The 12,898-nt window shown below is 41.2% G+C and overlaps 1 protein-coding gene across 1 annotated transcript; it reads right to left on the bottom strand.

The window, feature by feature from the left end:
• Nucleotides 1-9,004: 9,004 nt before the first annotated feature.
• On the bottom strand, nt 9,005-11,597 carry LOC311524681 (protocadherin gamma-A12-like). Its single transcript, XM_084636037.1, is given in 2 exon segments — nt 9,005-9,177; nt 9,183-11,597. Coding segments are annotated over 2 exon segments (2,259 nt in total). The 5' UTR covers nt 11,361-11,597; the 3' UTR covers nt 9,005-9,096.
• Nucleotides 11,598-12,898: the final 1,301 nt, after the last annotated feature.

Below are 12,898 nucleotides of genomic sequence, written 5' to 3'. Positions count from 1 at the left end.
CATTGGAGAGGCTTAGAGAAGCCAAGCTCACTGTCAAGGTGTCCAAATGCAAGATGAGGGCAGCAGAAGTACTTAATTTAGGATACAGGATGGGCAGTGGGTTTGTTCGCCCTGCTCCTCTAAAAGTAAAAGCCATTGGGAATTGGCCTGCCCCACGAACCAGGAAGCAGGTCCAAGAACCAAGACTAGCCCATGAACCAAGAAACAGGTTTATTGCTCTGGCGAGTAATTACCAGAGGTTTGTAAAGGGGTTTAGCAACATTGTGGTCCCATAACCAGACCTTATAAAAAAGGGAAAACCATACTGGGTGATATGGACTGAGGTCTGTGAGAAAGGTTTCAAGGGCATAAAAGAGGCTTTGCCAGTTTAAGTTATCCCTGATTTCAGCAAACCTTGTGCTGTGCACTGATACTTCTGATATTGGGTTACATGCATTGCTAATGCAGGCTGGGTTGGGGACAACAGCGACCCCATTGCCTTTTTAAGTAAAAAACTGACCCACATGTAACAGAACTATGATGTCATCAAGAGGGAATGTTGTGCCATAGTCTGGACTGCTAAACAACTTAAGCCTTATCTGCCTACTAGAAAATTTAAGGTTCTAATGGACCACTCCCTGTTAATTTGGTTGCACAGGGCCAATAGGACCAATTTGAGACTACTATGTAGGAGCCTAGCACTACAGAAGTATGACACAGAAATAATGCATATCCAGGGAAAAGAAAATGTAGTGGCAGATGCCTTATCATGGATGGTGGATTATGAGGCTTAGTCAGGAGTATCAATGACATCCCTTCCTACACCGGTTTTTCATTGGGGGTGTGACACTGGCACACCAGGACAGCTCATGCCAGGGTTCCCATGTCTCAACTGACCAATGCATAGCTGGAATCAGCCTGGCTCATCTGTTTGTTATTATGGTTATAACAGGTATTAGAATAAGAATGTGTTTAGATTTTATTAAATGTTTGTAAGTTCCTGCATATATTAATTTCATTTATAACATCTGCATCCCATATAAGGGAAATATAGCCTAGGTGGAGCTACTTATAAGGTGGCTGCATTACTGGTTGGAAAACCGTTCCCAGTGAATAGTTATCAGTGGTTTACAGTCAAGCTGTATCAAGTGGTGTCCTCCAGGCATAGGTCCTGTCTGGTTCTGTTCAGGATCTTCATAAATGATTTAAATAATGGCATAGAGAGTATATTATAAAATTTGTGGATGATACCAAGCTGGGAGAGGTTGCTTGGAAAATACAACTAACATTCAAAATTATCTGGAAAAACTGGAGAAATGGTCTGAATTAAATAGAATTAAATTCAATAAGGACAAATGCAAAGTACTCCACTTAGGAAGGAACAATCAATTGCACACATACAAAATGGGAAATGACTTCCTAAGAATGAGTACAGCTGAAAGGGATCTGGGGGTGATTGTGGATCACAAGCTAAATATGAGTCAACAGTGTAACACTACTGCAAAAAAAAAAGTAAACATTGTTCTGGAATGTATTAGCAGGAGTGTTGTAAGCGAGACACTAGAAGTAATTCTTCCAATCTATTCCACACTGATAAGGCCTCTAGTGTCCAAATTCTGGATGCCACATTTCAGGAAAGATGTAGACAAATTGGAGAAAGTCCAGAGGACAGCAACAAAAATGATTAAAGGTCTAGAAAATATGACCTATGAGGAAAGATTGACAGAATTGGGTTTGTTTAATCTGGAGAAGAGAAGACTGAGGGGGGACATAACAGTTTTCAAGTACATAAAAGATTATTACAAGAAGAAGGGTGAAGATTTGTTCTTGTTAACCTTTGAGGATAGGACAAGAAGCAATGGGCCTAGATAGCAGCAAGGGAGGTTTAGGTTCGTCATTAGGAAAAGCTTCCTAACTGTCAGGGTAGTTAAGCACTAGAATAAATTGCATAGGGAGGTTGTGAAATCTCTGTCACTGGAAATTTTTAAGAGTAGGTTAGACAAACACCATTAAGGGATGGTATAGATAATACTTAGTCCTGCCTTGAGTTCAGGGGACTGGACTAGAAAACCTCTTGAGGTCACTTCCAGTCCTACACTTCTATGATTCTATAATTTAATAATGTAATATTTGAGCAGCGGTACTGTGAGCCTCTGAGACTGTGTAAATCACCAGACGAGAGAGAGAGAGATCATTTAGTGTGAAGGGCTGACCTTCAACAGAAATTCTTAAGCCCTTCTCAAAACGAAAGGTTCATCAATACCAGACAGACTATTGTGGACATTGCAACTGGAATTTCACTGTGTACCATCAACAAGAGGACAAAAAACATTTGTTGCTCTGTCCTCCTTCCTGTGAATATGAGTCATACAAGTAGACTCCTTTCCTGCTCAAGCCTCTGGACTATGAACTTACACTAATGGGAGCATTCTAACCAAAGGACTGAGGACCTTCCAATGATTTGAAAGCAACCAGAGACTTAACAAGCCAGCAGTTTATTCCATCACTGCTACAAGCCTGATCCAAGAACTTTGCAATTATTGTATGCATTTGATTTCTTAACCAATTTTAACTCTCACCTTTCTTTCTTTCTTTTTATAAATAAACCTTTAGATATTAGATACTAAAGGATTGGCAACGACATGATTTTTGGGTAAGATCTGAGTTATATATTGACCTGGGTATGTGGCTGGTCCTTTGGGATCAGAAGAACCTTTTGTTTGATTAAATTGGTTTTAAATAACCACTCATCTTTAAGTCTAGTGTTTTTGGTGGTGATACAAGGACTGGGATGTCTAAGGAGACTGCTTTTCTGACTTCCTGTTAGCCAGTGCTGTGAAACAGAAGTTTACTTTTGTTGCTGGTTTGGTATATCTTATGGGAGAATAACCACCAGTTTTGGGGTGTGTCTGTTCTGTTTCTCAGTAGTTTGTCCTGAATTTGGTATTCTCAGTTGTGAAGGCACGGTGACAGTGGGTCCCCAAGCAATTGCCTTGCTTGCTACCCCCTGAGACTGGCTCTGGCTTTTATATGCAGAAAAACAGTTGTGGCACGGGTGGGCTGTGAAGTTTTTATAGTATGTTGGGAGGGGGCTCAGAAAGAAAAAGGTTGAAAACCACTGATCTAATGCACAATTAGACTGGGGTTAAGAGATTAATTCCTTGGAACTGAGAGTAACCTGAATACTGCTGTGATTCTTGGTGTAAGGGCCCAGCTATCACAAAGGGATACTTCCTTGGGTAGCAAGATTGATTGGAGTACCCAAGGGGACTGTCTGTGACTTCATATTAAGGCCTGTTATAATACCTGAGGAATTTCCACTTGGCAATTGTTGGTGAAGTCTAAGTACAAACCTCACAATTAGTTTGGGATTTGGGTCCTGCTTTCAAACCATCCACCCAGAGGTTGATATTCATGCTCTTGTTTCACTGCAGGTAATGTTACAATTGCGTGAGCTCTTTTGTTATAGGTTCACACTGGGAGCTGTAATTTAGTTAATTATCTACCATGAGGCATAAGTCCTTTTCAGAGTCACTGTTTTACAGGGTACTATTCACTATCCCGTAAGAATGGCCTATATTCTTTGTTCCTAGAAAGATGATTTCATATTTGACTGTATTAAAATATATTCTATTCAATAACATCTATCTTACAAACAGTCTATATACCTCTGTATCAATGGTCTGGCTTCATCATTATTTATCATTCTACCAATCTTTGAGTTATCTGCACAGTTCATCAGCAAACGTGTACTTTCTTCGAAGTCACTGGTAATTTTTGAAAAGCATTAGACTGTGAAGTAATCCTTGCTGCACCCAACCAGAAACATTGCCATAATTGGTGAGTTCTCCTTTACTTTGAAATTTTGAGATCTATCACTCAATAAAACTTAAAGCCATTTATTACGGATCATATTATCATCCATTTGCCAACTGGTAACAGATTTTGGTGTCTTGCAGGATGGTTTTCTGTTGGTGGAGACCATACTTGAACAAACTCAAGCAAACGCCTTTCTCAGAAATCTCAGTTGAAACACCAATATCCGGTTTCCAAGAAGCAACTTTGCACCAGTAACTGACTCTAGTCAGAGACATTAAGGTGAACAGGAAACTTTCTTGTTGTTTGCAGTTCCCTCCCAGAAGAGAGCCTGCTTTACAAAAACTAATAACAATGTGGCATCTGGTGACTCCAACCACAATAATATCTAATTTGGATAGTGCTAACATTTTAATCAGTTGGTCCTGCAGTTTTAGATCAAACATCTGACAAAAATCTAAATATATTACATCAACACAATTACCTTTATCAATCATAGGTATAATCTAGCCAAGGGATGGCATAAAGTTTGTCTGAAAAGACCTATTTCTCAGGAGATAATGTTGATTGGCAATACTTATATTTCTGTCCTCTAATTTCTTACTTATAGATCCCTACAGCTACAATTTCATTATTTTTCTCCAAAATAACTTCAGGCTAACTAGACTACAATTACATGGGCCATTCCCTTTTGTGCTTTTAAAATATCTTATTAAAATATGTTAAAACATTCTTCTTTTATTCCTTCTTTGGTTCTAAGAATTACAGTCTTCTTACAAAAGACAGAAAAATGTTACAAAATGAAGGATGTGCTCTTTCATTCTGAAAAGTTAAGGTATAAAACACACATTAGACTTCTGATAGGACTGTTAATATAGGACAGTGTTTATCTTTTTTTAGTACAAATACTAGGTTTTGGAAATAAAGAACATTCCAAGAGCATATTCCTAATAAAATAATGTCTTCAAAAGACTTTAGCCCATGTAAACCAAACACTTATACCTATATGTTATACATAAAACATATTAAATAAATTCACTGTACTATCTTTACCACACACACACAGAACCAGTTTCCTCCCATAACACATTAGTCAGTGATATCAAAGCAGGCAAGTGAAACAATAAACAGAAGTGTCTGAACTTTTCCACTTATAAAAAGCAAAATTCTGCTAATAGTAAACAATATGCAGCCATCACAAAGTCCATAGGGAGGCACAGAGACAGAGTATAAATTAGAGGAGAATTTGGCCTGAAGTCATGATTCAACATGCAACAATTTCAGTCTGTCAAGGCCCAGATGTGGGGCACCTAGAAATCCCTGTTCCTCTTTGTGCATCCCAGTATGCTGACCCAGCCTACATTGCTCCCTGAATACCCTGCTCTTCTCTTCCTTATGCCTAGCGCCCTATAATTACTTCAATCTCCTTCCATTTTCTGTCAATATCCTGCCTCATTCATGCACCTCCTCTTTCTTCCTATCCAAGAATCTCACCTTTCAAGACCAATAATACAGCTCCTTGATACCCAGACCCCTAACCCCAGTCTAAATCCCTTCATATCTCCTTCCAGAATTCTGTTCCCCCACATTTCCCCTCATTTCCTACTCTCCACAATTCATGCCAGAAGTCAATAATGAGTTTATATGTAAAAACATTTTAAAATTATTTTCAACCTTGCTCTCATTACATGGGCATACTGTTCTGCATGAGTATGACCCAGGATGTAGCCACAGTCAACAGCGGAGAGAGAGAGTGAAAAAAGAAACAAAATTGTGCTTCCATACACTTCAAGGCCCACACAACCCTGCACAGAGCATTTGTCCACTCAGCTTAAAGTGCATGGTGTTAGACCAATCTTTTTTATCTTGATCCAATCTCCTACACCCTCCCCTCCACCCATATTCTGCCCATAGCTAGCAACAGATAGCTGAACTTTGCTCTAGCCAATACAAAATACAAACATCCATTCACTTAAAAATTCTCTTTTAAGTAGGACATCATTTTTCAGTTCTAAGTTTCTCTAAATTTCCTGGTATTGTGACATAGTTAGTCAAACACTTCCTCTTCTTATTTCCACCTGAACCCCTCCCACAGCTGTTCTTTAGCTTCTTTCTTTAATGAGTTCCAATGAACTTCCATCATTCCTATATTGTGTATAGAACAAGCTGTAACATCTTTGTAAGTTTTCTACTATGTCTCTGAAAATATCAAAAGACACTTCTACTCAACAACGGAAACAAAACAAAGCAAACTGGGAATTTCTGGGCCTAATCATTCTGAAGATCTTATGATTCAAACAAGTAAGAAACATTTTCACAAGTGAACTACTGTTATATCTGTCAGGTTTCTGGGTGCAGTCCAGACCCGTGAGAGGTTGTGTTACCACCTGCCCTATAAGTCTGGGTGCCTTACATGCTTTGCTACTGTGGTTCAGAGTTGGGTCATCAACAGCCAGCAGACAAGCATGCAGTTCCCTGAGTGTCTGTATGCCATGCAGCTCTGGTTCAGCACTTCTGAACACAGAGGTCTACTCACAACACTGAGGTCTCCACCAGCCTTCGTTATACCTGCAGGGTGACCTCAACACACACCCAGTCCTGAATTTCCCCTAAATCATCTGCCCAGAAGTATCCAGCCCTTTCCTGGAACACTCAGAGAATTAATAAGGTTGTTCCTCCTCTAAAGAGTCAAAACCATAATTTATTACTTTAACTGGAGTTAACAATCACTTCAGATAAGAGACTTAACTTAACAAGCTACTGCCTTGGTTCAAGGTAGATTTCTTATCAATCTTTCTTCTTTCTAGCCATGGTTGACTTTCTCTCAGTCAGGTCTTTCCACAGAAGTACAAGGTGCTGGTTTTCTTTGTTTTCTTAGGTAAAAGGTCTTTGCCTAATCAAGTTTACATACATGTAGTTCCCAGAGACTTCAACCCCCTTGACTGAAGGACCCATTGTTCTCAGCTTGCACGAGGTCTGGCCCCTTGTGCCTGTCACTGTTTTGTTTCCAGACTCTGGATGACCTCGTGCTGTTCTTCCCTTCCTGTGAATTTCCTGTGCCACTGAGGTTTCATATGTAAACGAGGATTCCATTGTTTTTGGTCACACCTTGCTTAATTTCACTGGAGACCAGTAGGCAGCTGCCTTCCCTCCTGTCTGGGAGAAAACCTGTTTCTCCTTTTGTTTGGACACACAATTTTAAGCATAATATCAGTGAATATTCATAATTCCTCATATAGTGTTAATACCTGCATTTTACAATGATATTAATCACCTGTGTGTCATTAGCTTTCATAAAACACCTTATCGGATACACTTTTATAATACAGTAATATTATACACTATCAGTTGATTCAATTTTTTGTCATTTGAGGTTAAGATCCCTGTCTTTATAGTCCAGTACACCATTTTCTCCTTCTGGGAAGAGACTCCATGCAGTCTGGTGAAGACTTCATGCTGGTCCCTCCCCTGCTGGTGATAACTGAGTTTCTCCTTCTTCCCCTTGTTAGCTTGATGGCTGTGTTTACCTTCTATGTAAATGCACCTTTATTGTCTCTGCATGAGGACCTGAATAGTCAGCCAAGGAAATACACATCCCATTGTCTAGGGAAGACTGGTCTTATGCATTTGTTGCCTGTGAAGGGACATGCCTTCTCACTGGCCAGGAGGAGGCTAAGGAGCTCCTCTGGGACTGTGCTGTACTAATAAGGTACACCTGCACAGCTCGTTTCTCCTTGAGGAGGAGGGACTTATAAGGGGAAGCCTACCATAGGAAGGGGTGGTGACCAGGAAGAAAGCTGCTCCATGCAGAGACTGTGAGTTGCAGAAGCAGGCCAGGTGAGGACAAGAAAGCCATGTGGACTACACTGCTTCCAGAGCCACCCCAGCTAACAGCCAAGTAACACACCCCAGGAAGAGGGGTAGGAGATAAACACCACAAAGAGGCAATAGACTTTCAGAGACTGAGCCTGTAAAGCCCTATCCAGGGGCTTTCTGAGAGGCTGACCTCCATTCCAGCAGCCTTCCTCTCTAACAAGGGACAGGGAGAAAGAAGAACCAACCCTCTGCTGGGAAGCAATTTCCCCAGAAAACTCCCCTGAATGCAGCCACTGGGGCAGTAGAGAAGGTAAATGAAGGACAGTGGAACCTGGGAGGGAAGGTTTAGGGAGTCCTGCTACCTCCTACATTGCTCACATTTCAAGAACATAACACTAGCACATTTCCATAACTCTTTGTACATACATCACAAAAGAATATTGATAATAGAGTTATTAGTTTTCCAATCATATATAACACACCACCTTTTGGATATATATCATGACAACAGTGTGCTGGGTGTGGTGAGTATGCCAGAGTTGCTGGCACTGAACAGTGAACCACCAATGGGCCTCTGTGTCACAATATTGTAAAAACAAGAAACATTAAAATTAATTTTCTTATTTTTGCCACACTACACAGACATGCTTTACTATGGGGTGACATGTGTCATAGTATTTCAGGGAAAGGGGTATTCTTTTGAGGGAAGTGTATGTGTGGTCCAATAATATGGTGTAAAAATAAAGCTATATTCAACTTTTAATATAAATTTGTTCCCACTATTCCATAAAAAATGACTCTTTGCTTCAGTGACACATTCGACAACCTATTTTATCTTTCAGATAGTTATAACTAGTCAAAATAAACCACTATATATTTGGGTATTTCAAGAGACTTGTCTACTAAATGAGGGGTATAAGTAACAATGATTACAAATTAAGATGTATTATTTCAGCGAAACAGTGACTTCCACCATGTTACAAATTTATTAAGATACACATTTCAATATATTTGTAACTTTCCAAGCCATGTAACCATGCATATGGGCGCAAAAATGAAGTCCCCACTTTAAAACTACATCTGAGTAAATGCTTTGAATTGATAAAATGTGAAATGATATATATATATATATATATATATATATATATATATATATATATATATATATATATATATATTACATATACACATGAAGGATGCAGAGAACTGTACAAAAATACACGTTTATGTATTAGCCAAGGAAAAACACTCTCACCTTCTTCTCTAGATGGAAAAGCAATACAGGGCATACAAAGTCCAAATCACACTACCAAAAGAGGCAGACTCACCTGAAGGAGTGGCTGGACCCCATTGCTCACACTCAAATTCTCCGACATGAGGACGGATTCCTTTTCTTTATCAATTGAAGGACACGTTGGGGTACTTGAAAAGTTTAATTTTGGTAGGGTAAATTGACTTTTTCTGGAGTCCGTGGTTAGAGAAACCTCATGTGAGTAGGAGTGAAGAAAAGCTCTGACTCCATTGATCCCCACAAACTGCGAGACGGGAACTCCACTGAAAGTCACATTCGAGGAGTCAAACAGCTGCGAGTTTCGCCACCTGCGGAGTCTCAGGGCCAGTAACACTAAGATAAAGGTAAAGAACAAGCAGGAAACGGAAGCCACAGCGATCACCAAATACAAGGTGAGGCTGGACTGGGGGTCTGCAGGAGCTGAGAAGCTGCTTAAATCGGAGAGAATTTCGGGGATGCTGTCAGCCACCACCACCGTGACAGTGGCCGTGGCAGAGAGAGGGGGCTGCCCGTTGTCCTTCACCAAAACCACCAGACTTTGCTTGAGCGCATCTTTGTCTACAAAGGAGCGCGCTGTCCTGATCTCGCCGCTGTGGAGTCCCACAGAGAAGAGCCCCGGCTCTGTAGCCCTCAGCAGCTGGTAGGAGAGCCAGGCGTTCTGCCCGGAGTCTGCATCCACCGCCACCACCTTAGTGACCAGGTAACCCGGCTCGGAGGAGCGAGGGGCCAACTCCACTCCCGTGGAGCCATCGGTGGGAAAGGAGGGGTGTAAGATGTGCGGGCTGTTGTCATTCTGATCCAGTATAAAGAGAGTGACGGAGACATTACTGCTGAGAGGTGGGGAACCCCCATCCTGAGCCTGCACTTGGAACCGAATCTCCCGGAACTGTTCGTAATCGAAGGAGCGCAGAGCGTAGAGAGCCCCAGTCTCGGAGTTAATGGAGATGGAGGAGGGGAGCGGAGCTTCCTGGATCTGAGTTCCAGGAATGGAGTAAGTGACTCTGGCGTTCTCCCCCGAGTCAGGATCATTCGCTTTCAGGGAACCAAAGGAAGCTCCTCTGGGATTGTTCTCCGTGATGTACAAAGTGTAGGATGTCTGGTTGAAGATGGGAGCGTTGTCGTTTATGTCTGAAAGTTGCACTAAAATTGTTGTTTTGGAAGCCAAATTTGGAGCCCCTCGGTCTGTGGCTTTGATCGTCACATTGTAATCCGAGACCCGCTCACGGTCCAGGGGTCTGTCAGTCACCAAGCTGTAATAATTGTCAAATGATTTCTGTAACCGGAATGGCAGGTTGCCGGGTATTGAGCATGTGACCTCTCCATTCTCTCCAGAATCTTTATCTCTGATGTTTAATAGAGCAATCAGAGTCCCTGGAGGGTTGTCTTCGCTGACTGAGCTGAAGAGAGAAGCGATTGTTATTTTGGGAGCATTATCATTAACATCAATCACCCTAATCAGGACTTTAGACCTGGCCGAGAGGTCTCCAACGTCCTTTGCTTGAACCTCCATTTCATATGATGCAGCTTCCTCATAATCCAGGTTTCCCACAGTTGATATTTCCCCCGTTTTAGAATCCACCTGGAATACCTGGGACGCTTTGTCTTTCATCTTCCGGAGTGAATATGTGACCTCCGAATGTATCGCTTCGTCCGGATCTGTGGCGTTTACTGTCAGCAGCAGAGACCCGACGGGCACATTTTCCAAAACACTCACTTTATAGACAGGCTGACTGAAAACTGGTGCATTGTCATTTGCGTCAAGGACAATAACGCGGATCTGTGCAGTTCCGGACCTAACTGGATCTCCCCCGTCAGTGGCTATGAGAGTTAGATCGTGAACATCTTGTTCTTCCCGGTCTAGAGATTTTTCCAGCACCAGTTCGGCATATTTGTCTCCATCAGCTCCCGTTTGCACATCCAGAGAGAAGTGTTTGTTACTGCTGAGATAATAGCCCTGCACAGAATTAATTCCGACATCTGGATCCTGCGCCTCCTCAAGAGAATATCGGGTTGCCACAGCGGCTAACTCACTGATTCTAAATTCCAATTCATCTTCCTGGAAGCGGGGCGCATTGTCATTAATATCTGTGATTTCAACGTCAACTATGAAAAGCTTCACTTTATCCTCAACAAGAACCTCAAGATGTAACAGACACGTCTCTAGCTGGCCACAGATTTGCTCTCTGTCCGTTCTTTCTGTGGTGATTAAATGACCGCTCTTAAGATTCAGAGCAAAATACTGAGTCCTACCTGTGGAAACAATGCGGACTCCCCGGTCTGAGAGTTCCTTTAAATCCAGTCCCAGATCCTTTAAGATATTCCCCACGAAAGAGCCTTTGTGCATTTCTTCAGGAATCGAATAGCGAATTTTCCCAGAAACTGTCTCCCAAGCGGTAACCAGTGTAAAGCAGAACAGGGCTAGTCTTTTGCAGTCACGGAGCCTTGCTTTATCCGCCATTTCCAGATCTTTGAAGTAGAGGTGCCGAATCCTAATCTCGGGACGCTGTAGTTTAGTGTAATTTTTATTGTTTTCTTTCCTGAGCTACTAGTTCATATAATAATTCTACTGCGGAGATCATCCATGCAACCGTTTGTATGAAGGCTGCGCTCCAGACCGTTTGAACTCTTTGTGCTCTGTGCTGTGAACCAGAGGGCGGGGCTGCCTGAATCTCTGATTGCATTTCTCTGCCTCGCTGGTGAACAGCAGCACCCAGAGTCTCAACCAATAACTGCAACAGCTCCCATTAATACTTTTTAAATTTCAGAGTAGCAGCCATGTTAGTCTGTATTCACAAAAAGAACAGGAGGACTTGTGGCACCTTAGAGACTAACAAATTTATTTATTTGAGCATAAGCTTTAGTGAGCTACAGCTCACTTCATCGGATGCCACAAGTACTCCTTTACTTTTTAAATTGACTTTCAATATGTTTTTTCCCCCCGGCATCATATGCTTTATCAAGTCTTAAAACTACATAATAAATCTACAAATCTTGCTGTGATGGCGTACTTACTGTTAGCGATACTCCTCATCTTGATGCAGTAATTTTATAAAATTACTGTCACACGAACAAATCAATTCCGTTATCTCTCTCCCCTTCAAATTGGGGATAATTCACAACTATGTTTCATACTGCAACAAATCGACCTTGAATATAAATCATACTCGAATAGGACGAATCATTCCTATTTTTGTTGTTTTCTTAGACATTACTGCACATACCAATGCTTAGCGTACATTCTTTCATTCTCTTTCCATAAGTATTTTCTCCGACCTTCTTTTCAGAATGCATTTGTTTACTTTTTATTTGTATTTTATTTTTTCACGAGAACAAAAATGTCTATGCGTTGCACTAAATAATTTTGCTCATGTAAAGTCCAGTATAAATAAAAGCAAATCCAGCAGCCTCTCTCCTAATCCCAAGAGGAAGTCTCCTACACTCGGGAAATTAAAATATCTATAACGCTCCACATTCATCAACAACAACAAGGTTCTTTCCTAAGAGCTCCTGAAAACAGATGTTTTTTGCAGCATGCCCTAAAGATCATCAGAGTTGGAGATTGATACTAGTTTCCAAAGTTAAGGACACTTACAGTAAAATACCCTGCCATCAGCTTTCCCCCTTCTCTAATTTATCCCGTTGTGGCTCCAGTTCTGGTGTTTCCGCCTATTCCAATTAGGCCAGTATACCACACGCACATAGGGGGAGAAAGGATCTCTCACGTAGACTGGTCTCAAGTAATACAGGAATTTATAGTTAATTTTGAGCACCTTAAACTTCATCTAGAAATCAAAAGACAGCCAATGCAAATCATGGGGCACTGGTGATCCCATCTGACACAAAACAAAAAATATGATCATATAGACTATTGTTGCAACCACTGTTATACATTTGCAGAAAATATTGTACAAAGGTTGTCTAGTGAGGTGTCTATGAAAAGGTTATGATTTTCTGGTTATAATTATGCTATCTCTATGCATGAGGCATTTTTGTATT

Source organism: Lepidochelys olivacea (assembly GCF_965140295.1).
Source record: "Lepidochelys olivacea isolate rLepOli2 genome assembly, chromosome: 8".
Classification (NCBI taxonomy): domain Eukaryota; kingdom Metazoa; phylum Chordata; order Testudines; family Cheloniidae; genus Lepidochelys; species Lepidochelys olivacea.
The sequence above is the reverse complement of the archived record's forward strand: the minus strand, read 5'-3'. Positions and strand labels throughout refer to the sequence as shown.